This window comes from Triturus cristatus, chromosome 11 (genome assembly GCF_964204655.1).
Source record: "Triturus cristatus chromosome 11, aTriCri1.1, whole genome shotgun sequence".
NCBI classification, from domain to species: domain Eukaryota; kingdom Metazoa; phylum Chordata; class Amphibia; order Caudata; family Salamandridae; genus Triturus; species Triturus cristatus.
In genome coordinates, this window is record NC_140594.1 from 762,344,832 (window position 1) to 762,370,035 (window position 25,204).

At 51.5% G+C, this 25,204-nt stretch overlaps 1 protein-coding gene across 4 annotated transcripts in view; it reads right to left on the minus strand.

Moving 5' to 3' along the window:
• SAP130 (Sin3A associated protein 130) overlaps window positions 1-25,204 on the minus strand; it is an 862,033-nt gene that overhangs the window by 742,927 nt on the left and 93,902 nt on the right. For all 4 annotated transcript variants that reach the window (XM_085634456.1, XM_085634459.1, XM_085634457.1 and 1 more), the window contains one exon: window positions 24,067-24,194. In XM_085634456.1, the coding sequence (XP_085490582.1) occupies window positions 24,067-24,194 (128 nt within the window). The remainder of the gene's footprint in view (window positions 1-24,066; window positions 24,195-25,204) is intronic.

A 25,204-nucleotide genomic window follows, 5' to 3' on the forward strand; every position in this document is an offset into this window, starting at 1 on the left:
CGAATTTACTCACCTGCTCCTAGGTGAGCTCCCAGTGCTGGATCTTGGTGCCCAGCCCTGACTCTGAAAAGTGTTCACAACTATACTTACTTCTAACTCATTTTTCTCCCATAGGAAACCATTGTCTGCTTTTCTGTGAAATTTCTTCTAAGTGTCTACTTTTGCAAATTTGAAATATTCTTTTAAAATCGTACCATTTCTGCAAACGAAATTACTTACCTGCTTTTGATAAGGACCCCAGTCCTGGGTCTAGGCACCCAGTCCTGGGTCTAGGCACCCAGTCCTGGATTACTAAAGTAACGATAAAGTACTCTACCTGCAATTTGAATTCTTGCCATAGAGATCCATTGAATGTTTTCTGTGAAATATTTTCTAAGTGCTAACTTTTGAAATAGCTAAATATTATCTAAAAATCCTTACAGTTATTAAGTCGACTTTCCTCACTTGATTCTGAATACTGACCCCAGGCTGGTTCTAGGATCCAGACCTGGAATTCCAAAAGTAATCTGAAAAGTAATTTATTACAAATAACCTGAATTTACCATTGAGCTCAATGCATTGTTATGTTTAGGAAATAGGATTGTTTATTGCAACCAACTGTGACTGTTTTACAAATTTATTGCTTGAAACAAAAGTATTTATATTCAACCTCTCATTCTGAGAAAGTATATTTTTATCCCCTTGTGGTTCTAAAAATAAAACAAGCATATATTTTATATATACAAATCATTGGCCTAGAGTTCAGTTATTGAGTGTGTGAAACCATTTGCTGACTGAGTGTGTACAATAAATGCTTTACACTGTCCTCTGGTACTGCCTTACTGCTCGACCAAGCTACCACTTTTGAGAGTAAGGTCATACCTAACTTTGACCTCTATCAGCCTCTGGGGGACTGTGGACTCTGTACACCCTGTACCTATTGGGGAACAGTATATACAGAGCCACTTTCTCACAACATCGAGGTCGCCGGCGTCCTCCAAATCTTCCACCCAGTCCTGCTCGGAATCACACTGATTGGCAAGAGGGTCCTCGGACCCCTCCCAGTTATCCTCCACCTCCGTTGCAGGGGGAACCGACCGCGGCGGCAAAGCCAGGGAATGAACATAAGGCGTCGGAAACTGCACCAGGTAGGAACGAAATGGTCCTGGAACCGGGGCAAGGGCGGAACAAACGGCACCCACTGCGGCGCCGGAGGCGGCGCTTGGGCCGGAACCGGCAGCTCTGGACCTCGAGGAGCCGGGGCCGGAACCAACGGTGCAGGATCCTGTGGCGCCGAAGCGGGGTCCGCCGACGGCCCAACAGGATCTGGACACGGTACCGCGGGGACCAAAGGCGCGCCGGGGGGAGCGCGAGGCCTAAAAATGCCGTCCATGGTGGCAAGGAACTCTTGCACCTGTTCGGGAGTCGCTGACTGACCCGGGTAAGGCAGGTAAGCCGCTGGACTCCCTGGTTCCAAAGGAGCCGCAAGGGCAGAACCCCTGTCCCCCTCGTCCGCATCCGAGGACCGGCGGGGGGACGTTGGAGAGCGAACACGCTTCTTCGACTTCTTTTTATGTCGCCGCTTACCGAAATCCGAGGGCGAAGACTTGGAGCCCTAGGAACGACGACTGCAGCCCCGCGAGCTTTCCCGGGAACAGTCCCTGGACCTGGAACGGCGTTGGGACGAGTGCCGGGCCTCCAGCAGCTTCCGGTGCCGCTCCCTCAAGGCCTTCGGGCCATGGCCCGACAGTCCCAGGAGCCGTGGTTAGTCTCCAGGCAGTCGAGGCAAACATCTGGGGGTCCGCCACCGACAAATTGAGACGGCAGGCCCCACAAGACTTAAATCCAGGCATCCCTACGTGCACCAGGAGAAACAAGCATTTACAATGCAATGGTCTCGGCATTGTTAAAGTTAGAGCTATTGGCATTGCTCATGACATTATTTTTGTTTATGTTGTTGTTTTTAAAAGATTTAAAGAAACGGCATTGTTATTTACAATGTCAATAGCTAAATCACTCTCAAATGCTCCTGCAAGGGAAACGCTTTGTGTGCTCTTGCACTCCCCCCCCCACCCCTCCCACTTGTAGCGCGAGGCGCGCGCTTGTTTAAACTAACGATGTGTATATTCACAAAGCGCTTACAGGCTGTGAAGTCAAAGAGCTATGAACACCCACCTCTGCGGCTCCCTTCTCTTCCTAAATCCATTGTTTATTTTTTTGCAGGTTGATATAGCGCAACCTCTACCCGAAGGTATTGGAGCGCTTTAAATGACCACCAGTTACCTTGCACAAGACACATTCATTTTTTATAAACACGGGAAGATTAAGATATCACAGGATGCTGAACCAAGGCCGACATTCAAACCCTGTGCGTCAGCTCCAAAGTCGGCTGCTCTAGCCCTAAGTCTACGTCCTCTGTTTGAATTATAGGACCCACTGACCTGCCTCTTGACCTCGACCACTTAGGAGACTTTGAAGGCGAATTTGTTTAAGTTCTCGTGTGCCCTGATCCATGCGTGAGCAGCTCGCCGAGTTCATGTTTTTCGCTGTGCCTTCTAAGACTTGTAGCCCTACTTTTAACTCATTCTTACAGGAGAATTATAAATCCGAACCTGTAACAAAAATACAATCTGGGTAGGATTAACTACCCTCGCAAGGACCAAGGAAACTACACGACCCATCATGCATCTGAGCTCACACTCATCATGTAAGCAGAACGCGTTGCCCCGAACAGTCAGAGGTTGTTAGCTTTAATCTCCCCCCTCACAAGTACTCCCAAACGTTCCCTTCCCACCACAGCCGCACCACAATCACTATGTCTGCCAACTTCAGTGCTGAAAGGAGGTGCAGTAAAGGGGTAAGCTCAAAGATGCTAGATCTGCCGGAGAGAAAAGAACCAATGTATAGTGTATGCTAACATTGTGAATACAATCCTCGAGACAAATAAAAGCTAAGATAATACAATTATAGAGCATTTATTTCCCCCCTCCCCCGCCCCTGTCATGGTATCATCTAGATTGCTGTTGAACAGTGGAGGGAGTGAGTAGAATGTCCTTCACATTAGCAGCCTCAGAAGGATTAAAGGCTGTGTCACCTGCAGGACTATTTTTGTCGACCTCGGAAAGATGACATGCCTAATTTAAATAATGATATTTATTATCTCCTAGGCCACTCGAATGACGCAGAAAGGGAGGACCAAACTAGGAGGCAAAAAACGCAACTATGCAGTATAATGAGGCACTTTTTTTATAGTATTGCTTCATTATTTTGTGTTTTTTTTATACTTGCTACCACTTTCTGGCCAAAGATTTGACCTCATTGGTACCAGTTTAACAACCAAATACGCTCATAAACAACTGAAGGATGGATAACCAGTTAACCTTTGCGGGTGGCATTCTATTGTGCGGAAACAGGGGTCGCCACATATTTAGTAACGTTTGATGCAATTCAGCTAGACGCATTGTTTGGTTAAAATCTGCAGATACAGCAGTGGATGGATCAAGTGGCAAATGGGGCTAATCTATAATTATGTGGAAAACGCTGCGGCTGCAGAATCGCATAATTCAAGTGGCCCTGATTATATAGATCTCCGAAGGATAACAGGTTGAGTTTCACATATGGCTGTAAATATATCGACCTCGTAAGGATTGCGGCCTATATCTGCCCAATCATGACAGCCTGGGTTTAACGGTACTCTTTGCAGTAGGGTCCCAACACACTGAGCTGCCTTTAGAGGGGTGACCTATAGCGCCTTGCCCATCACACGAGGGCACTGTGGGAGGTGCCAAGACTTGAAGGTTCGCCACCGCAGCACCTCATGAATAAGACACATTCTCCCGGCCTGGCAGAGTCTGGCGGCTCTTAAATTGCATCAGAAGCTTGTTAGCAAACAATAGAGCGCACAAGGGGCCGAGAGGGGCCGCGGGGGGTGGAAATGGAGCTGTAATTGGATAGGGCGGATGCACTGTACTTAAAGGTAGGGGGGAGGATCCGTGTCAAGCACCGGTACTGTGCCATAGCTGAGAGCTCCGCAAGGCTAACTGCAGGGGAAGAAGAGTGCACCTGTGGCACCCCACACACTCACCTCGCGCACTCCCAGCTGGACCCGTGCGGACCCAGGGGAGCCAGGGCACCGCACCCACTCTTCAGCGGATCCTTCGTTCTCCACCCGCTGCAGCTGAGGGTGCAGTGCACAGAGGTGCCAAGGGCGCATAAGGAGCGGCGCGGCAGGGACGGACCCTTGGACCTCCTTTCTGCAGCTCTGCCAGCACCGAGGACATCCTGGGGTACGGGGGGACCCCAACAGTGCGGCTCCCGTGCAGGAGGATGCAGTCTTCCAAGATAAGGCTTAATATTGGAGCTTAGACTGTTCCCGGGGAATCCGGAACTTTGCACCTGGAGTTAAAGTGGTTTGCGCAAGATCACACGGTTGGTGTCAAGTGGAGAAACCAGGATTTAAACGTGTTATGGTTTGTGACCCGAGTTGGAAACCTAAACATCAGAGCACACCTCACCACAAGCTCCAGGTTGCGAGGATAGGGCAGCGCGAGCCATGAACACCACCGCCTTTCTCCGAGGCGAAGCAGAAATGCCTCGGAGAAACTCAGCGGCGGTTTCGGAGGCGTGTTTTTCTTTTCTCTCCTCTTGCCATTGGCTGGAGGAGAGAAAAACACGACCCCAAATCCGAAAAGGACGGGGCTTGTTTTGCGAGACAAAGACTCTTCTCCAATGGCTGGCCAGCATTTAAGAGGCCAGCCAATGGAAATGAATATGCTACTTACCAGTATGCATCTGTTCTTGGCATGTAGGGCTGCTGACATTCATATCTGTGCATAGATCGCCGCCTAGTGTTGGGTCCGGATGTTTGCACGTTGTTGTCCTGGAAGAGTCTTCGAAGTATCCTGAGATAGGTGACTCCTCCCCTGGACCACAGTGCGCATGGGCATCCTCTCCATCCTTAGATTGTTTTTCGCCATTGTGGCAGTGATGGAGTAGATACAGAAAGTGATGACCATGCTATACAATAATTCTGAGAGCTGCAGCTGCTACAGGCGCCGGGGAGGAGGGTGGGCGTTATGAATGTCAGCAGCCCTACATGCCAAGAACAGATGCATACTGGTAAGTAGCATATTCAGTTCGAGGCATGTGGGCTGCTGAATTCATATCTGTGCATAGAATACATAGCAGTACCTCCTATTAGCGGCGGCCACCAGTGCCAGCTGCAGCGGTCTGAAAAAGAGTTTTGAGAACAGCCTGTCCTACAGCTGCCTGCTGTTTTGAGTGTACATCTACACAGTAGTGTTTGGTAAATGTATGTATAGTGGACCATGTGGCTGCTCTACATATTTCCTGTAAAGGAATGTTTCCCAGGAAAGCCATGGACGCCCCTAACTTACGTGTTGAGTGGGCTCGTGGGGGAATCGTTAATGTGCGTTTAGCCTTTTGATAGCAAATTTGAATACATTTAACGATCCATCTGGCTATACCTGCTATGGAGATGGCGTTGCCTTTGTGTTGTGGAGAAAAGGCAACGAAAAGTTGTTTTGTCTTCCTAAAGTCTTTAGTTCTGTCTATATAGTACATGAGGGCTCTTTTGACATCTAGTGTATGGAGCATTGTTTCAGCGACATTTTGAGGATTCTGAAAGAAAACAGGCAGTTCAATAGTTTGATTCATGCGGAACTGCGATATTACTTTAGGCATTAATTTGGTACGTAGTACGACCCTGTTTGCGTGAACCTGTATGAATGGCTCTTGAATGGTTAGTGCCTGGAGTTCACTAACTCTTCTTAACGAAGTGATTGCTACTAGGAAAGCTACTTTTCAGGTGAGGAATTGAATCTCACATGAGTGGAGAGGTTCGAAGGGTGGACTCATCAGTCGGGTGAGGACCAAGTTGAGGTTCCACACCGGTGCTGGTGGGTGTCTTGGGGGAATTACTCGTTTAAGTCCCTCCAAGAAAGCTTTGATGGCAGGCACTCTGAATAAAGAGAGGTGCTGCCTGTTCTGGAGATAGGCTGCTATTGCGGTCAAATGGATACGTATTGAGGTGTATGCCAGATTGCATCGGTATAGGTGTAAGAGGTAACAGATTATATTTTGAATGGATGCGTCTAGCGGGTTAATGTCATTGTTGTTGCAATAAATGACAAACCTCTTCCATTTAGCTGCATAGCAAGCTCTGGTAGTGGGTCTCCTGGCCTCCTTAATGATCTCCATACAGTCAGGTGGCAGGTTTAGGTAGCCAAACTCTAAGACTTCAGGAGCCAGATTGCCAGGTTCAGCTGTTGCGGATCTGGGTGCTGAATTTCGCCATGGTTCTGCGTTAAGAGTGCAGGTTTGATCCGCAGCCTTTGATGCGGCACCACGGAAAGTTCTAGAGAGGTGGTGTACCATGGCTGGCGCGCCCATGTGGGAGCAACTAGGATGAGTGTCAGTGAGTGCTGTCGCAGTTTGCGTGCCACCAGCGGTATTAATGGCGCTGGGGGAAAAGCGTACGCAAATCTGCCGGACCAGTTCATCCATATCGCATTGCCCTGCGACTGTGGATGTGGCAACCTGGCGGCAAAGCTTTGGCATTTTGCGTTTTCGTTTGTGGCGAATAGGTCTATCTCCGGATGACCCCACTGTTGGAAGAACGGTTGGAGTACTGACGGGTGTAGCTCCCACTCGTGCAACTGGTGGCTGTGTCTGCTGAGCAGATCCGCCATCTGGTTGTCCTTGCCGGGGAGGTGTTCCGCCATGAGGAATATGTTCCTCTGAATGGCCCACTTCCACATGCTCTGAGCCAGATGAGACAACTGTGGAGAGTGTGTTCCTCCCTGCTTCTGTATGTAGTACATGGCAGTCATGTTGTCCGTCCGGATCAACACGACTTTGTTGCACAAGTGTACTTTGAATGCCTTCATTGCCAGGTAGATTGTCATCAGTTCCAGAAGGTTGATGTGCATCTTCTTTTGTTGTATTGTCCATAGTCCCTGCACTGTGTAATTGAGTACATGAGCTCCCCATCCCTGGAGAGACGCGTCCGCCGTCAGTATTATTTGTGGAACAGGCTCTTGGAACGGTCGGCCCTTGCAAAGGTTTTGTGGATTCCACCAATGCAGAGAGTTGTATGCCCGACCACTCACCAACACTAGGTCTTTTAATTGCCCGTGAGCCTGATTCTATTGACGTGCCAAGCACTCCTGAAGCGGGCGCATATGTAGTCTCGCGTGTGGGACTATGAAAATGCAGGAGGCCATCATGCCTATCAACTGCATGAACACTCGCGCAGGAAGGGAGTGTTGAGGTTTGAACTTTGAGATCAGCATTTGCATGCTGTTGATCCTCACTAAATTTGGCTGAGCTGTGGCTGCCAGAGTGTCTATGGTCGCACCCAGGTACTGTTGTACGTGTGCAGGTTGGAGATGTGATTTTGGGTAATTTAGTGAGAATCCCAGACTGTGAAGAAGGTGAATGGTGAGGGACATGTGGCTGGCACATTGCTGGGCTGACTTTGCCTGAACAAGCCAGTCGTCCAGGTAAGGGTAGACGTGAATGTGTTGTCTCCGTAGATGTGCAGCCACTGTAGCTAGGCACTTGGTGAAAACTCTGGGTGCTGTTGTCACACCGAAGGGGAGGACTTTGAATTGGTAGTGCTGTCCCTGAATAGTGAACCGGAGATATTTCCTGTGTGACGGGTGTATGGGTATGTGGAAGTACGCATCTTTGAGGTCTAGTGTGGCTAGGAAGTCTCCCTGGCTGAGCAGCGGGAGAACCTGCTGTAGGGTGAGCATATGGAAATGCTCTGAGAGAATGTAGTGGTTGAGGGGTCTCAGGTCTAGTATAGGTCTGAGCGACGCGTCCTTTTTTGGGATTAGGAAGTACAGAGAGTACACCCCTGTCCCCTGCTGGTTGAAGTGCACGGCCTCTATTGCACCTTTTTGCAGCATACTTAGCACTTCCTGCTGCAATAATGCTAAGTGCTCTGCGGACATAGGACGGTGCTTTGGCGGTATTGTGGGTGGAGTGGAGGTTAATTCGAGACAGTAACCGTGCTGGATAATATCCCTGACCCACCTGTCCGTGGTGATGGTATTCCACGTGGACAGGAACCGCTGGAGTCTCCCCCCGACAGGTGTTATGTGGTCGGGGGGAAGGGAGAGGGCGTCACTGTTTGTTCTTGGGTGAGGACCTGGTGTTGCCGTAACCGCGTCCTCTGCCCTTGGTGCTGGAGCCACGATATCCACCTCTGTTATTTTTATCGTAGGTACTCTGTGTGCCCCCTCTATTGTATGTCTGCTGTGACCCCTGTCCTCTAGCTGCTCCCCTATTCCCGGGGCGACGAAAGGAGCCACTACGAAATGTCTTCGTTTGCAGAGCCCCCATTGACTTTGCAGTGTCAGTGTCCTTTTTTATCTTTTCTAAGGTGGTGTCAACTTCTGGTCCGAATAAGTAGTCGGGGTTGACAGGCTGATTTAGGATGTTGTTTTGAATCTCAGGTTTGAATCCGGAGATTCTTACCAAGCGTGTCGGCGTAACATGACGCTGGTGTTTATCGCCCTCGCAGCTGTGTCGGCAGCATCTAGTGCGCACTTAATGGATGCGTTTGTAAGAAGTTGTCCCTCTCTGATGAGGAGCTCCGCTGCCTCTTTGTATTCGTCTGGCAGATGTTGGAGTAGTGACTCTAGCGTGTCGTAGTGTGAACGATCGTAGCGAGCCAGGAGGGCCTGTGTATTGGCAATGCGCCAGATGTTTGCTGCTTGAGCTGTAATCCTCTTGCCTGAGGTCTCCAGCACCTTGGACTCTTTGTCTGGGGGAGGAGCATCACCAGTTGTTTGCGAGTGCGCTCGTTTGCGAGCGTTGGCAACCACCATGGAGTCCAGAGGTAACTGACCTCGAATGTACATAGGGTCCCCGGGCGCAGGTTTGTATTTTTTTTCAATCCTGGGGTTCAGCACCCGTGCCCTGGTTGTTTCCTTGAAAATGTCCTTTGCTGGCTTGAGAACACCTTTCAACATGGGCAGAGTCTTGACAGTCCTCTCAGAGGAGGCGAAAGTGTCCACCAAGAAGTCGTCCTCAACTGTGTCAGAGTGGAGTTGCACTCCATGATTGGCTGCAGCACGTTCTATGAGGGCATTGAAGGCAGCAGTGTCCTCTGTGGGAGATGTTTTTGCGCCGTAAAGCTGCGTGTCCTGGGTATCTGTTGTGGCACCCGGGTCTGCAGGGTCATCCCAAGCTTGATCTGGGTACTGCTGCTCCTCAGGATCTATATCCCTAGGGTAGGTGGTATCATCACCCATGTAATCCTCCATTGCGTCCGTGTCGGAGGGCGTCGGAGAAAAGGACTGGGGATCCGGATAGGACGTATGCCGGCGTTCGTATAGAACCGGTTCCGACTGCTGGCAGTTTCTGCTTTAGAGGGATTCTGTAAGAGTCCAAGGCCTGCTCTGGTGTGACCTTCCGTTTTCGGAGCATGAGTCTGCCGGTGTCGGCGTCGATGAATTGGGACGGTGAAGGCTCAGTAGGAGAGTGTCCAGTAGATGGGGACCTTGTCTGGCGGACACGTGTTCGGATCTCGAACATCTTTGGCGCCGCGGACAGCGGCAAACCAAAAGTGATGCTGGTTGGTGCCGAAGGTGCCTTTGGAGCCTTTTTTGGGTCGGGGCCCGATGTGGACTGGAGGGCTGCCTGTTCACTGATGCGTTGCAATGACGCCGCAACTTGTCGCACCGAGAACGCCAAAGGTTCTTTGGTGCCGAGTGGTTTTGTAGAGGTAGGCGTGGACTGCTTCGGAGCCACAGGGTCATCGATTCGAGGAGAGGTAGTAGCGGTCGACGGAGTCGATGACTTGACCCTTGTCGCTGCCTTCGAAGTGGACTCCGATGGGGCGGCCATTTTAACTTTGGTGGTCGGGGCCGATTGCTTCGATGCCGGGGTCAGAGGCGCTTTTGTGGTACCGATGGCCTTTCTTTTCGGGTCGGTACCGACATCCGCTTAGTGCGTTCGGAGCCGATGGTCTGGGCTGGCGTCTAAGGAGTGGAGGTCTTCGAGGGCTTCGAGCCGACCACTGCTAGTTTCACTTTCGGTTTCTGTGGAACCGGTGCGACGAGTGGTTTCGGTTTCGTTGAAGGGAAACCAGTCTTTTTCGGTAATAATGGCTCTTGCTGGATGTTCGAGGCCGGGCCCGAAGGCGGGGCTGATCTCAAGTAAGGCCCGGAGGCGATCCCTTGACCGGAGCCGTAGAATGACGCACTTTGATAGCCTCCGTTTCGACGGGTAGGCCCTGCTCTTCACCAGAGCTATCTTCTTCGGCCCCAAAGGCCTCATCGTAGTCTCCTACCTCATCGTCGGCTTCTTCCCTGTGAAAAAGCGCTTCATCGGCGTCTTCCGATCGGGAATCGTGTTCGGAAGCGGGGCTGGAGTTCATGTCTTCCACGCTTTCAACATCCTCGTCCTCGGTGCTGAAGATGTTGGCCGGGGCCGGTGCCGATTGCTGCGCTTCTAATCTCGCTGCCCGTCGATTCCGGAGAGTCTTCTTGGATCGGAATCGGGCACAGGCCATACATTTCGATTCGTCGTGATCCGGCGAGAGGCATTTGTTGCACACCGGGTGGACGTCGATATGTGGATATTTGGCGTGGCAAACAGGACACCGTTTGAATGGGGTCCTCGATTCCATCGTCGATGTAAGGTCGATGGTCGGATTAAACGGATCCGAAAAACTTGAAGAAGTTTGCTAAACTAAGCAAGAAAGCTGTCGATACCGAGCGGGAACAGTACCGACGAAAACTAAAGGCCTTTTGGCCTTAAACTAAATTTTCCTAACTTGAGCTAAGATAAGCACATCCGAACCCAATGGCGGAAAAAAACAATCTGAGGATGGAGAGGATGCCCATGCGCACTGTGGTCCAGGGGAGGAGTCACCTATCTCAGGATACTTCGAAGACTCTTCCAGGACAACAACGTGCAAACATCCGGACCCAACACTAGGCGGCGATCTATGCACAGATATGAATTCAGCAGCCCACATGCCTCGAACATAGGAGAGAAGAGGGGCTGGTTCAAGCCCCTCTTCTCCAAAACATTAAATCTCGGAGCGAGACTGCGCAAGCGCAGCATTCGAGCCGAGACCTAAAAAGGGCGTGGCTAAAAAGTGGAAAGAAGAGCACGGAACACGCCCCCGAATCTGAAAAAGACGGAGCCTATTTGGAGGGACGGCTCTCTCCTCCAATGGCTGGCCTCCGTTTAGGAAGCCAGCCAATGGAGGAGAGCCAAAAAGAGAGGCGGGCTAAATAGCCACTCTAAGCATCATAAGATCTCCGGACTTCCGGTTCTGACCTTCGGCAGACCGGACGGTCCCTCGACCTAAAAAGGGGGGGGGGGGGGAGACAAAAGTCTCAAAAGTGTAGTAAAAAATGACTAAGGTACGTGCTCTAACCGGATCTGCGCTTGCTGGTGCGGAAAAAGAAATAACTGACGTCAGTGCGCTTGGGTGGCGCCTAAGTAGTCTCTGTGATGTCATCTCAGCGCTTACGACGCCAGCGACGGACGCGGAGCCGCACGACGCCACCTACTGACGCGCAGGGGTACTGCTACAAAAACTTTCCGGATCCAGTCCGACACCTGGGGGATATTCTAAGGTAAGGAATCTATCACTAACGTGTCTCTTTCAGATCTTCTTACCGGAGGCGGTCCCAGTCAGGGGGAGCCTCTAGATTCACACTGCAGGTACCGTCATGGAGGGCAGGAGAGGTCAGCCAACGTTGGACACAAGGCAAGTATCGCCGGGGGGACTTCACTGCACAGGTAAGCCACTCAGACTTGGGCCATGGGCGTCTGGTGCAGAGTGGGCATGGGGAAGCTAATCCCCCTAGATCTGGAGTCGGTTTCTTCTGGACAGGTCCACTGTCCTAGGGAGATTGGAGTTTCTATTGAAGGCAACAGTCCTTTCAGGGCTTTTGGAGGTCATTTTTGCGAGTTAGGTCGCAGGGTCGTCGAAGCTGGAGACAGGTCGGAAGGGCTGGGGCCAAGGTAGTCATCTTCTGGCTTCTACTGCCGGGTGTCTTCTTTCTTCTTAGGTCGTCGCAGATCTGAGAATGAGGTCTGGGATAGCCATCTAAATACTGAATTTAGGAGGCGTTTAAGGGGAGTAGCAGGTAGGGCCAATGGGCGCCTTACCTGGGGTGATTACACCCTCTATTATGCCACCCTCCTGTGGTAGGGGCATAGACCTAGTCCTGATTGGAGAGGTCCCCCCATCTTCAAGATGGCGGGGACTGAAAGTTGTGCTTCACCCCGCTTTCTTTAGGGGTGGGGTTGGCAGAGGTGGGCACACCTTTTTTTTAAAATTTTCACACCAATTATTCCGCCCAAAGTGTCGATGTAAACCAAGGGGTGCTAGCAGCAGAGGCTGGGGGGTCACATTACTAAGACAGCACGCCTTTGAAGCTTCCCTCTTCGAGCACTGGCCCATCCTGGGGGAGGAGGCATGACACCTCTGCCCAGGATGTGCATTGTTTCTGGTCCCATGGACCAGGGAACTCTACCTAGGGGTCCAGCACAGGACAGGGTAGGGCCAGGGTAGGGCCCACCCCACTTGTCTTGGAGGGCCCTAGGGGCCACAGGCTCCCATACCTTCGGACCTGGTTTCAATTCTACCAGAGAAGCCTTCTGGTAATACCACTGCTTGTCTAGTTCTTGACTGTCCTGAAGGATTTGGCTTGCTTTCTCCATGTACCCAGACATCCTTGAACGAAGGTCAAGCACATAGTCCACTGTCTTGTTTTGGTTCTTTGAGAGGTTTCTCCCAACCTTCTCTAACCGGACCTTTAACAGAGTGCTGAAACAAAAGTTCAATGGGTGAAAACCCCACTTTCCCTTCGGTGGCACTTCCCTGTAGGCAAAAACTTAAAATTTACCGGTCGGTGTAGTTTTGCAGCATAAAGAATGTTCTGGATTCACACGCTGTGCATTTTTCCACCATCTAGTGGTTGGGTCCCTCCCCCCTTATTTTTTTTTGTTTTGCTGTTGGTGGGCGTTGACATACCACCATTTGGTGTCCTTATGTGACGTTGACATGCTTCCTCCGGAAGCTCCCACCTTTGGTCGCGGCTTTTATTGAACCAGTCGTCCAGATACGGGAAGCCGTGAATGTGCTGTCTTCTGAGGTGTGCCGCCACTACCGCTAGGCACTTGGTAAATACCCGTGGTGCTGTTGAGACCCCTGCAGCCTCAATCCGGATGGTCCCCCCAACAGCGACCAGGAGCTGGTAAGAAGATCCGACCCTAAAAGACACCCCTGCACCGACGCCCCACGGCCTTGGGTGGGCCAACCAATAGTGTCTAGCCAACCCCCAACATACCTCTCCAAGTGGTGGTCGCACCCAGAATATCTTCGTCGCAGAGCCTGCAGTGTGTTTGCAAACCGGCGAACCCTCATTGAAAGTAACAGGGCTTTCGACGCCAGAACAGTACCCTGCACCCAGCCGCTCTAGTGGTGCCGAGGGTGTACCTTTGGTGCTAACTTATACCCCCATTTGCCATGAGCTTAAGTCCAGGAGCTTTTCTCCCACAACCAAGTGGCCTGATCGCCAGCAGCCACCAACCGGTGGCCCGCTATCCCCCATTGGATAACATTGGGCCTCAGCACTCTGCACCCGGCCGCCCTAGTGCCGCTGAGGGTCTAACAAGAGTGCATCCTTGACTCTGGGGGGCCCATGAGTCTAACCCCAGAAAACCAACTCTCACAACAAAGTCCTTACCTTTAAACCCATAACACTGTTTTCCTCCATAGGATAACATTGACTGTTTTTCTGTGAAAAGTTTGGAGCTGGAAAACCTAAAGAAATTCTTTAAAATTGTACTAACTAACAAAAACGCGTTTTATATTTTTTTTTTTTTTTTTTTTTTATAAACCTTTATTTAGCACTGTGTACAAGACAAATACGGGCCTACAACCACCCGGCCGGCCTCGACACTTCTGAAGCTTGATAGCAAAGTATACGTCCACTCGGTGGCACGGCAGCACATAAAAGCATACGACCTATGCTACAATAAATCCACGTGCACCGAGTGGCAGGAGACAGCAAGGTTAATTTTAAAAAATTTTATGTAAGGAGATACAGAGACTAGAACGGATCAGTGTACAGAACAGACGATCATATGATAAATGGGTAACAGCCAACAGGAGAGTCAACTAACAGTGAACACATCTAAAATGGCGGCACGAAACTATAATACCAGGATATAGATACGCAGCGAAGTGTGCCTCCCAGCCGCTACCCTCCTAACAGCAGTCCCCCCCACTGACCATAGAAAAAGACGTAAGAAAAGGACGGAAAAAAGAAAAAGAAGGCCCATAGAAATAAAAAACGTGCCGAAGAAGACCCCCCACCCTACACGCATGCCGAGGCTATGGCCTACCCCCCCCCTAGCTACGTGTCTGTCGCCCCATAGGAACCCGAAATGTAGAATTAAGAAAAGAAGAAAGGAAAAAGGACCATAGAAAAAGAAGAGTGCACTACCCTATTACTCCCAGGAAAAGGAAAAGCGGGGAGGAGCCCACCCCACTGCCGAACTCCCGGACTCCCGCGCCGCCCATACCTCCTGCGCCATGTACAGCACAGTATCAAAAGACCCACGTAAACCCGGTGGTCCCGAATCAATACCACCCAGCACTTCAGTACTTCACAAGTCTTCCCCCCGGCAGAAGAAGGAAACAGGGGGCGAAATCACAGCGACATGTAGCAAAAAACAGGTCATTAAAAACTACTCAGCCAATATAGCAAAACATGTATCAGTCCAGGTCCCCGTCCGCCGATCCAACCAAAGCGACAACGAGCATGCCATCACCCCTGTCCGGACCGGCAGATGTGGTTCAGGCCCGTCCATTGCTGCGAGTCACCTTCAGCCAGGACAAAGAGACAAGATGGCCGCTTTCGAGGAAAGGGGACAATGAAGCCGTATCGTACCGCAGGGTCCCAAACGCAGCAGTAACATGCCACAGAAGCTCCAGCGATAGGTGCCTTCAGGGTAACATCTGGCAAGGGAAGTGAGAGGCTAGGTCTCAACAGGTAGTTCGTAGGCAGAGTCACAGCGTTCAAAGTGGAGGGTGTCCCTGCAACTGTATCCGTGTCGATGGGTTGACGCGTTACATTGTAGCTAGGAGGACTCCGCGCCACCGCCCCTCCGCTCTGCAACATTGTTTCACCTCCAGGAGAAAACATGGGCGGCGGGGGATCCTCCAGCCGGGAACGTCCCGTTGCAAACAGTGCATCATCGATTCTCCGGGTCAGTGCCCAGCAAGTACTCTGCATTGCCACTTTTAACGCCACGAGGGCGGCCAATACATCCCCACAGGTCGGGTCTCTCTGTACCAAGCATCGGTCCGCCCTATCCCGCTGCTCCTCCGATGCGACAATCAGCTCCGGGGCACATGGGCGCGCAGACCCTGCGAGTCCAGGGTCAGCCAGCGTCTCAGCAAGAAGAACAGGCGCCATTGTCATCTCCACTGCAGGCACTTGGTGGCGGGACAAGAGTGACTATGTATACCGGAGATCCGAGGATGTAGACACCGGAAAAACTTCGTGCTCCACTCGGGAACTGCACAGGGCGAGAGCGCCCCACGGTTGCCGTGAGGACCGGCCGTTCGCCGCAGAAAGACACTTCAAAATGGAGTCCGCTCGCTTCTCTTCAGGGTGGCGGAGGAGAGCTAGTATTAGGGGGCTCCAACGCCGTCCACACCACTGCCAGCGCGAGGGGGAGTCCGACCCGGATGTAAGGGTCCGACTCCAGTCGCACAGCCAGCGTTGTCACCCCCGCGACCACCCGCAGTATTTCAGCTCAGCACCCCGTCCACATCCCTCGGCGTCCAGCGGCGGCCATCCACGCAGGGACCAGGGGGAGCGCCGGAGGTCGAAGCAAACACCGAGTCCGCCACCAAACCCGCCGACAAAGGTGTCAGGAGAACGCCAGTCACTTCAGTGCCGGTAGTCCGCGGCGGTAGGGCGGCGCAGGTCAGGAGAATTGATCAGGATCAACAAAGGAAGCCAGACGGTCCACGGAGCCGGGAGCTCAAGCGTCCGTCCCGTCGGCCATCTTGGCTCCTCCCAAAAACGCGTTTTAATCGCCTGTTTACAGGAAATGTCCCAGTGCAGTATTCAGGCATACTGCACTGTGTAAGAAAAGTAATCTCAAAAGTAACTTACTAAAAATCCTATACAAAGTATATGTACTGTATTCTCAAAAGCATTGCATTATTAGTAACACTACTGTAATCAAATCAAAGTACATTTGCAATTCAAACTATTTACAAACTGTATTATTACTGTAAAGTATTTATTGCTTAACTGTGCCAGGCTTGCTTGGTTCTAGAAAATAAAATAACTAAAAGAATACTTTTATACAAAAACAATTGGTCTGAAGTTCAGTCTTCGGAGTGTGTGAATTAATTTGCTAACTGAGTGTGTACAAAAAATGCTTAACGCTGTCCTCTGATAAAGCATTACTACTCCTGCCTGCTTGCGGGCATTCGGCTGGAGGGGGCTGCGCTGGGTCGCCACTTGCGCCGCCGGTTGGAGACCGTGCCCACGGACTGCTCGGCTGCTGCCCCGGCTGGGAAGGCTCCTCTGATCGACCGGTCTGCCGGAGGGAGCCGGACTCTGGAGGGGACGGTCCTGGACATGGGTCGCAAGGATGCTAAACAGTCCACGCTGCCGTTCGAGGCCGCGAAGAAATCCGCGACAGCGCCGGGGAGCGAGCCGCCCGCCGCGTGGGCACCCGACGAAGACTGGAAAGCTCTACTAGTGAGTATGCGGCACAGTCTGACATCCATAGACGCCAAAGTGGATAGCATCAATACCAGGTTGGACAGTGTTGTCACTAGGCTGGAGCACCATGATACTCGCATCAAGGAAACGGAGGAACGGATCTCTACCCTGGAGGACGGGGCCTCTTCTGCTGCCAGGCAGGTGACCCAGATGGATCGGCTCCTTAAGATCATTGCGGACAAGAATGAGGATTTAGAGGCGAGGTCTCGTCGCAACAACATCCGCGTACTGGGTCTGGCTGAGTCCACCAATACGGGGAAAATGGAAATTTTCATGGAGAACCTTGTAGTTGAACTGTTCGGGAAAGACTCCTTCTCCTCATCTCTCATTGTGGAACGTGCCAATAGATCCTTAGCTGCCAAGCCTCCACCGGGAGCCCCGCCGCGACCCATCGTGGCGCGCTTCCTTAATTACAGAGACAGGGACGCGGTGCTGAGGCGAGCGCGTGAGATTGGCACGGTGGTGTATGGTAATGCCACGTTAACTTTTTTTCCTGACTTCACTGCCTCGGTACAGGAAGCTCGACGCAAATTCACCGGGGTGAAAAAGAAACTACAGTCCCTGGAGCTGCCCTACGCCATGCTCTACCCAGCGAAGCTAAAAATTTCTTACCAGGGCCGACAGCATTTATTTCAAACCCCACAACAGGCTGAAGACTTCCTCAAATCCTATAAAAAAGACTTGGCCACAGAGGCGACGGGAGGGGGGCGCTCGAGGGCGCCGTCGCCAATGGCGCAGCAGGACTGATCGTGCTGGGGCGCCATGCAGGCCGCGAGAGGCCACTGCTGCTGCATATTCTCGGACTATCAGACGTATATTCTGGTGAGACATTTCCGATGAACAGGTCAGGTGTTAAGCTGAACTGAACTATTTCATTACTTGTGCCCGGTCACCCGCCTCTGTCCCACATTGTGCTACCAGGAACATACCTGGTTCCCAGTGGGTGAAAGTAGAGAGGGGGAGGGCAGGTTTGGAGCCCCTAGGCATCGTCCCCTAATGGGCGAACCCCTATACTCCCCCTTCCGAAGTGTGGGGAGGGCGTCAGTTGTTTCCCTCATGTTCTTGGGGATGGTTTTGTTCGTGGAGGGGGGGACGGGGAGGGAGCTAGGTACCCGGCTAGTGGGGTTTGCCGGTGTGGGAGGGAACCGACTCCGGCTAGTTGCTGAGATCTTAGATGTGGCACTGCCAGTTACCTGGAGTCGGGGGGAGGGGGCAGTTGTTATGGGAGTTTATCATGTTGGTGAATTTGAGTGCTACACGACTTCATATGCTATGGCTCTCAACCGTGGATGTTTGGGTCTGGGTGAATGGGTGACGTAGCTGATTCGCGGCCCTCTATACAATTGCAACTTATATCCTGGAATGTACGAGGGTTGAATAACCCGAGGAAGAAGAGACAGGTCCTGGGGTATTTGGACAGGCAGGGGGTTTCCATTGCCATGCTTCAGGAGACGCATCTCTTACAGGGTGGGTCCCCCTTATTTGCATCCCGCTGGGCTACCTGTAGGGTGTTTTCATCCTACTCTAACTACGCTAGAGGGGTTACGATTCTGGTGCGAAGGGGAGTGGGGTTTGTACCCGAGGGGACTGAGGCGGACTCGGGTGGTAGGTACTGTCTGGTCTGGGGGACACTGCACTCACACACAATACTCTTTGCCTGTTACTATGGCCCCAACACAGACGACCCGGCCCCGTTTCTCACACTGTGGGGTAAGATACAAACACTGGGAGTGGCACATGTCGTAATGGGAGGCGATTTTAACACTGCGCTTCGGCCCACAGCGGACAGATCACACCCTCAAACGTCGCACTACACGCAGACCCAACGCACATTATTAAACATTGTCGACGAACACCACTTGATAGACGCGTGGCGGTACTCGCACCCCTCGCTCGGGCAGGGTACACATTACTCGGCAGTGCACTCCACGTGGGCACGCATAGATTATATATTTCTTTCGGCGGGTCTCTCTTCATGGATCGGCCGTACACAGCATCTCGCCCGTACACTTTCTGATCACTCCCCGGTCCTCCTTTCGCTGCGCATACCCGTGGCAGTTTCCCCCTTTCTTAGTTGGCGCCTCAACCAGGTAGGGTCAGACAGGCCAGGTAGGGCGCTGGCCTCGGCTGTCCGCCCCCCTAGGTACCGCAATTTCGTGGCCTCCCTGCTCCACGAGCGGGAGATCCCGCAGCGCAATCTCCCGGATCAGCTTCGGGTCCTCACTGACCATTATACTAGACTCTACACCACACATAGGTCGTCGCCGATTAATCTACATGATTATCTCGACGACACGGCCATAGCCTGGCTGGGCCCTACACAGCAGGAATTTCTCCATCACGAAATCGAATTAGATGAAATAAAAGATGTCATAATGTCCATGTCATCGGGCAAGGCGCCGGGCTCGGACGGCATACCGATCGAGTTCTACAAAACTTTCATTCACACACTGGCCCCGGTGCTGAAACAGGTATACTATACTGCGCTGGAGGAGGGTTCTCTGCCGGCTACGATGCGCGAAGCCCTTATCACGTCCTTGTTGAAGCCTGGGAAGCCGCCGGACCAATGTGATTCGTACAGGCCTCTATCGCTACTGAACGTGGACAGTAAAATATTAGCGAAGGTGCTGGCTACCCGCCTTAATCTACTGATGGAGCGCCTGGTCCTTCCGGATCAGGCCGGATTTGTCCCTAACCGCGCGACCGCCCATAATCTGCGCATGTTGCAGGCTGTGCTGCAGGATATCAACCCACAGTGCGAGGCGGCTGCCATTTTCCTCGACGCCACTAAGGCGTTTGATTCCCTGGAGTGGGACTACCTTTTGGCGCTGCTGGAGCGCATGGGCATCCCCTTCAGCTTTCTGAATTGGATCAAGTTGTTGTATACCCGGCCCCAAGCCGCGGTCTTGCTCAATGGTGCCCGATCTGCCCCCTTTGCCATCCGCAGAGGTACCAGACAGGGGTGCCCCCTCTCTCCAGTGCTGTTCGCAGTCGCGATCGAGCCCCCTGCGGCTAAACTCAGGCAGCATCATAATCACCGCTCTCTTATCTATCCAGAGCGTCAACTGCTGGTCGCATTATATGCGGATGACATCACTCTCTATGTGCATAAGCCGCAGGAAAACCTGAATCCTCTGTTACGTGAAATCACTAAATTCGGAGCCATATCTGGGATTCAGATCAACTGGGCGAAATCAGCCCTATTCCCCTTGACGGACAGTACTCTACCGTTCCCCCTGGACTACCCATTGCTGTGGGAGTCGGAGGAGGTTAAATACCTGGGCATCAGGGTGACCAGAGACCGGGAGGCTCTAATCCGGGCTAATTACGGGACGGCACTAGACAAAATTACCGAGAAGGTCACTAAATGGATTCATCTTCCGCTGTCTATGGCAGGGCGTGTTTCCCTGATTAAGATGGTGGTTCTTCCCAAATTGTTATACCTTTTCACTAACATCCCCTATAGCCCGGGTCCCCACTTCTTCCGAGCTCTTAACTCCCAGATGTCTCGTCTGGTTTGGGGCGGGAAGCAGGCCAGAATTGGGCTGCGCACCCTCATGTTGCCATACCACCAAGGAGGGTTTGAGGTGCCTAATTTTCAGCGCTACTATGACTGTGCCCAGGGGCACTTTGCTGCCTACTGGCTCCACCCCCCACCCTTTATGGCGCACCTGGCGGTGGAGGATGGGTACACGAGACCTGAGCAACCTTCCGGTTATCTATATTCGGAGGTCCGCTTGGGAGAACGCGACCCCACTACGGTTGACTGCACGGTACGGGCCTGGAAGCGCATAGCGGCGCGAATGGGGGCCCCATTCCTATACTCTCCCCGTATGGTCCTAGCACACGATCCTAGACTGAGTGTTGCACGTGAGGGGCTCGGTCGCAAAATGCTTACAAAGCTCGCGATCTGCACGTGGGGTGACCTATATCATGAGGGGAGTTTCCGCTCGGCGGCGCACTTCTTTGGCGAGATGTCCCCGTTGGTGATGGAAACGTTCCTTTATGTCCGACTGCGACAGAACATAAAGGCGGTCACGCCTAATTTCCCGGACGAGCCCGAGGTCTTGGCGCCTCTACATGCTATGTTGCAAACCGACACCCCGAAACATGTGGTCTCCATGTTGTATGCCCACGTACAATAGGCTCCGTCCCCCCCCTCCCTCAGGGCGCGGACGGACTGGGATAATGACCTGGGGAACCCGATGTCGGACGAACAATGGGAGGAGAGTTGCTCTCATGCCACCGAGGTCACGGGGAATGCGCGACTCAGATTAGTCCACTTTAAATATTTGCACAGCCTCTACTATACCCCTGCCAAACTGTGCCGAATCGGGCTGCGAGGTGATGACCGCTGTGTGAGATGCAGGAGGTTGGGCGCCGGCTTTCTCCATCTGGCCTGGACGTGCCCAGCTGTGGCCGCTTATTGGGAGGAGGTCTTCTCGGCCCTGTCCGAGATGGTCGGGGTGCCCACCGCGCCTTGCCCTGAGCTCGGTCTGTTGGGCCGGTCGCACCCGGTGCTCAAGACGCATCGGAAATTCTTTGCTCTGGGACTCCTGCTGGCCAAACGTCACGTGGCGTGTAGATGGGGACGTGGACGGGCACCTAAATTCAAGGATTGGCTGAGTACCATGTCTACATGGCAGGAAAGGCTTCAGCAGTGTGCTGATCTCTTGCCCCCTAAATCGTGGCCTAGGGACCTCTGGGGACCCCTCGTCGCTTACCTCCTGCGGGCCGATGAGGGGGGAGATGCCGATGAGGGCGGGACGGGGAACGTTGGGAGAGCCGACTCCTCGGCCACGCCCTGTGCAGTCTCTACCCCATAGACCGTTACGACGGATTGATTGCCTTGACCCCCTTTTTCGTCTTCCTGTCTCCCCCCCCCCCCCCCCCCCCCAGGATGGGTGTACGGGACGCTCGCCGTTTGCTCGGACCGAGTACATGCTTGCTGGTGTGCAAGCTTTTTCTGCGCCTGCTACATGGGTGGGAGGGGGCGGGATGCCATTTCCCCAGCTTCGAGATGCCACCAAGCTTCCCCCGCCGCAGCGCAGGTTGAGAGGTTGTGTCGTGTGTAGCACCGGTTCATGTTCACTACATTGCATCAAGGATGTCTCCCCCCAGGTCACTGGCTAGGCCAGTTACGGGCAGAGCAACATAACCCTACAGTTGATTTGTACCCAGCCATGGGTACACCTCATACCACGGCTCTGCACTGAACAGTTTCTCACGCCACATACTAAGTATGGTGGACACGCACTGGGGGTGTACAGTTCTCATTGAAGTTGAAAGTTGGTTTTGATAAAATGAAAAACGAAACCTCACAGGGTAATTGGTTGTGTGCTTCTTGCTGTTATCGTTGCCACTATCTACCTGGATCAACAGCTTTAATGTACTACCCAGCGGCCAGTAGATATAGGTTGTTGGCGACATGCTGAGAGCCTGACTTACTCCTGTCTAGCAAGTGTTCTCTGCCTATTGCGCTGCATGTTGTTGCTGCCGGCCAGGTGACATGGTTGTAGGCAAGAAGCTGTGTATGCTTTGTACTTGATCAATAAAGGTTTTTCAAAAAAAAAAAAAAAATAAAGCATTACTACTCGACCACACTACCACAAATAGAGAGTGAGGTGCTATCTACTTTACCTCTGCTACCTTTGGGGTTCCACTGGACTCTGTGCACACTATACCTCACTTTGGTATAGTATATACAAAGCCAGCTTCCTACACCCACCTTCTTCAAGATGGTGGGCATTGAAAAATGTGCTTCACTTTGCCTCCAGCACCTGAGTGGTGGAGTTGGCAAAGGAGGGCACACCTCTTCTTCTCACTTAGTTTTATCACCTGTTCTCGGGCTCCAAGTGGGCGTTTCTACCAGGTGCTCCCATCAGCAGAGGCTGCGGCTGCATTACAAAGGCAGCAAGGTCTTTGAAGTGTCCCTCTCGAGCACGGTGCTCATCCTGGGGGGGGGGGGGGGGGGGGGGAAAGAGGTAGGACACCTCTGTCCCGGATGGGCTTTGTTTCTGGCTTAAAGAACATGGAATCTCGAGCCAGACATCCAGAAACATGTCTGGTGGTGGCAGGCTGTCTAAAGCCAGTCAGAGATCCAGGGTTGGTAGGCTTTCAGGGGGCCCCTCTGAAGTGCCCTTCGAGTAAATTTTTTAATAAATTCAACACTAGCATCTTTGTGAGTTTATTGAGTGGAGCAGTTTGGTAACAAACACTCCTGCGTTCCGTGAAGCCATCATGGTGCTAGGGAACTAATGTGGTTGAGTTTCCAGCCCATGTACTCTCTATGGTTTCCCTGGCACTTACAATATCCAAGAACAGACTTAAATATTGTTGTGGCATATCTGCTCATGCAGAAATGCCCACACCTGCGATATACTGCACTGTGCCTAGGGGATTGTAAGGCCTGCTTGAGGGGTGACTTACCTATGCTTTGACTTCGCACACAGGCAATGTGCCATGTCGAATTTGTCGTTTTTGTTTACACCAAGGTATGGTGGATGTGTGGCAGTTTGCATGGCCTTGGTGAGGGGTGCCTAGGGGACTATCTTCAGTCCCAATGCCCTAGGTACAAAGGTACCATTTACCAGGGACTTCCAGGGGGTCTGAAGTTGCAAATCGTGGTACAGTTTTTAGGGAAGGAGCTCTGGCACAGAGGACCTGGTTGGCAGGGACCCTGTGAACTTTCAATCAAAACCATATCATGTTCCAGGCAAAAAGTATGGGGCTAACAATGTCAAAAGAGGCACTTTCTCACGCTGCTGTACAGTAGAATATCAAAGCAGTAAAACTTTTGGCATACCTTTCTGCAGGCACACAATTCTCACACAGTCCAAACATACACCAACATTGAAAAGTTAGTAAAATAATAATGTGGAGGGCTTTATGGAGAGGAGTTTCAGGGGAAAAAAGGGGATACTGCACTAACCCACATCACGAAAAACTTGACTAATGCCAGATTTCACCTGATATTTTAATATACACCATTGCACAAATGCAATCCCTGTGATGATTCATAAGATAAACTTAGAAATGGCATACATATGTCCAGGATGTAACATGGCAGGTACAATATTTGTGAACATGTGGGCATGTCCACATGTTCAGAAATTCTGTCAGAAAATATAAGATGTGCTTCCATAGAGAATTCAGCCTGTGCCTGGTCATTTTGCCACAGGGGCTTAGGGTGTGACTGGATAATAGCTTAAACAAGAGCAGTTCAGGCCATCGCTGTCTCGATCAGCTGACTATCCAGTTGTGGTTCAACACTTACCTGGATTGTCTGATGGACGATATGCTGACCTGCTGGCTGAGCAGTTGGACCACTCGGTAGCAAGGCAGATGCTGGTCTCAGGACTGTTGTCACCTTAGAGCTGGACATTACAGCAGCAGCAGCCGCACCTGCAAGAAAGAAAAAACATACTGGTCAGACAATTAACAATGGAGAGATAGAGTAATGCAACAATGCATTTTTCCTCCATCAGGATGAACATGGTAAGAGTGGGAAGACTTATAGACTCGCATGTGGGCCTATGATTACACAACTCTTTCCAAGACAAGAAGGGTGATTGCTTTGTCTGAATGGAATGATAAGACACAGGTGAAGGGAGCTAATTCTGTATCTACTATATCAAAGTTAGGTATAGTGTGCACAGTCGAGTGGATCCCCAAAGGTATAGCAGAGGCTAAAGTAGGAAATACCTTACTCTCTTTTGTATTTGTGTGGTTGAGCAGTCAGGCATATCAGAGGGTAGTGTAAAGCATTTGTTGTACACACTCATGAAGAAATTATGTCACATGCTCAACAGACTGAATCCAGACCAATTAGTTGTATAAAACATTATTATGTTGTTTTATTTCTAGACCCAAGATCGACTTAGTAGCAGATTAGCTGAACTTTTCATACAATGTTACTTTTTAAAATACAGTTAGCACTGGTTTTGTAGGAACATTCAGATCACTTTTGCAGTTGAGAAAATGGTAACCTGTTCGAAAACACTTGAAATTACTTTCAGATTACTTTGCAATTACTTGTCTAGTTTGGCATGAAATAAACTCCTAACAGTTTATACAAAATAGGACATCAGTAAACAGGTTAACTCTCTTAAAGGCACTAAATTACTTTTGTTGCAGTACAAGACAGTTCAACACAAGATTTTCCAGAGAAAACTCACCATATAATCCTATGGAGAAAAACTAAGTGTTAGGTTTACTAGTAAGTAAACAATTTTAGGAATGGAGTTTTAGGGGGGTAGAACCAAGGGTCCCCAAGATTCTGGAAGGCCTTCAGGGCTAGGAATACGGTCTTCAATTCCAGGTAGTTGATGTGTCTGACCGCATCTGCTGGAGTCCACAGACCCCTCACTGTGAGCCTGTTCATATGTGCTCCCCATCCTATCTGGGATTCGTCT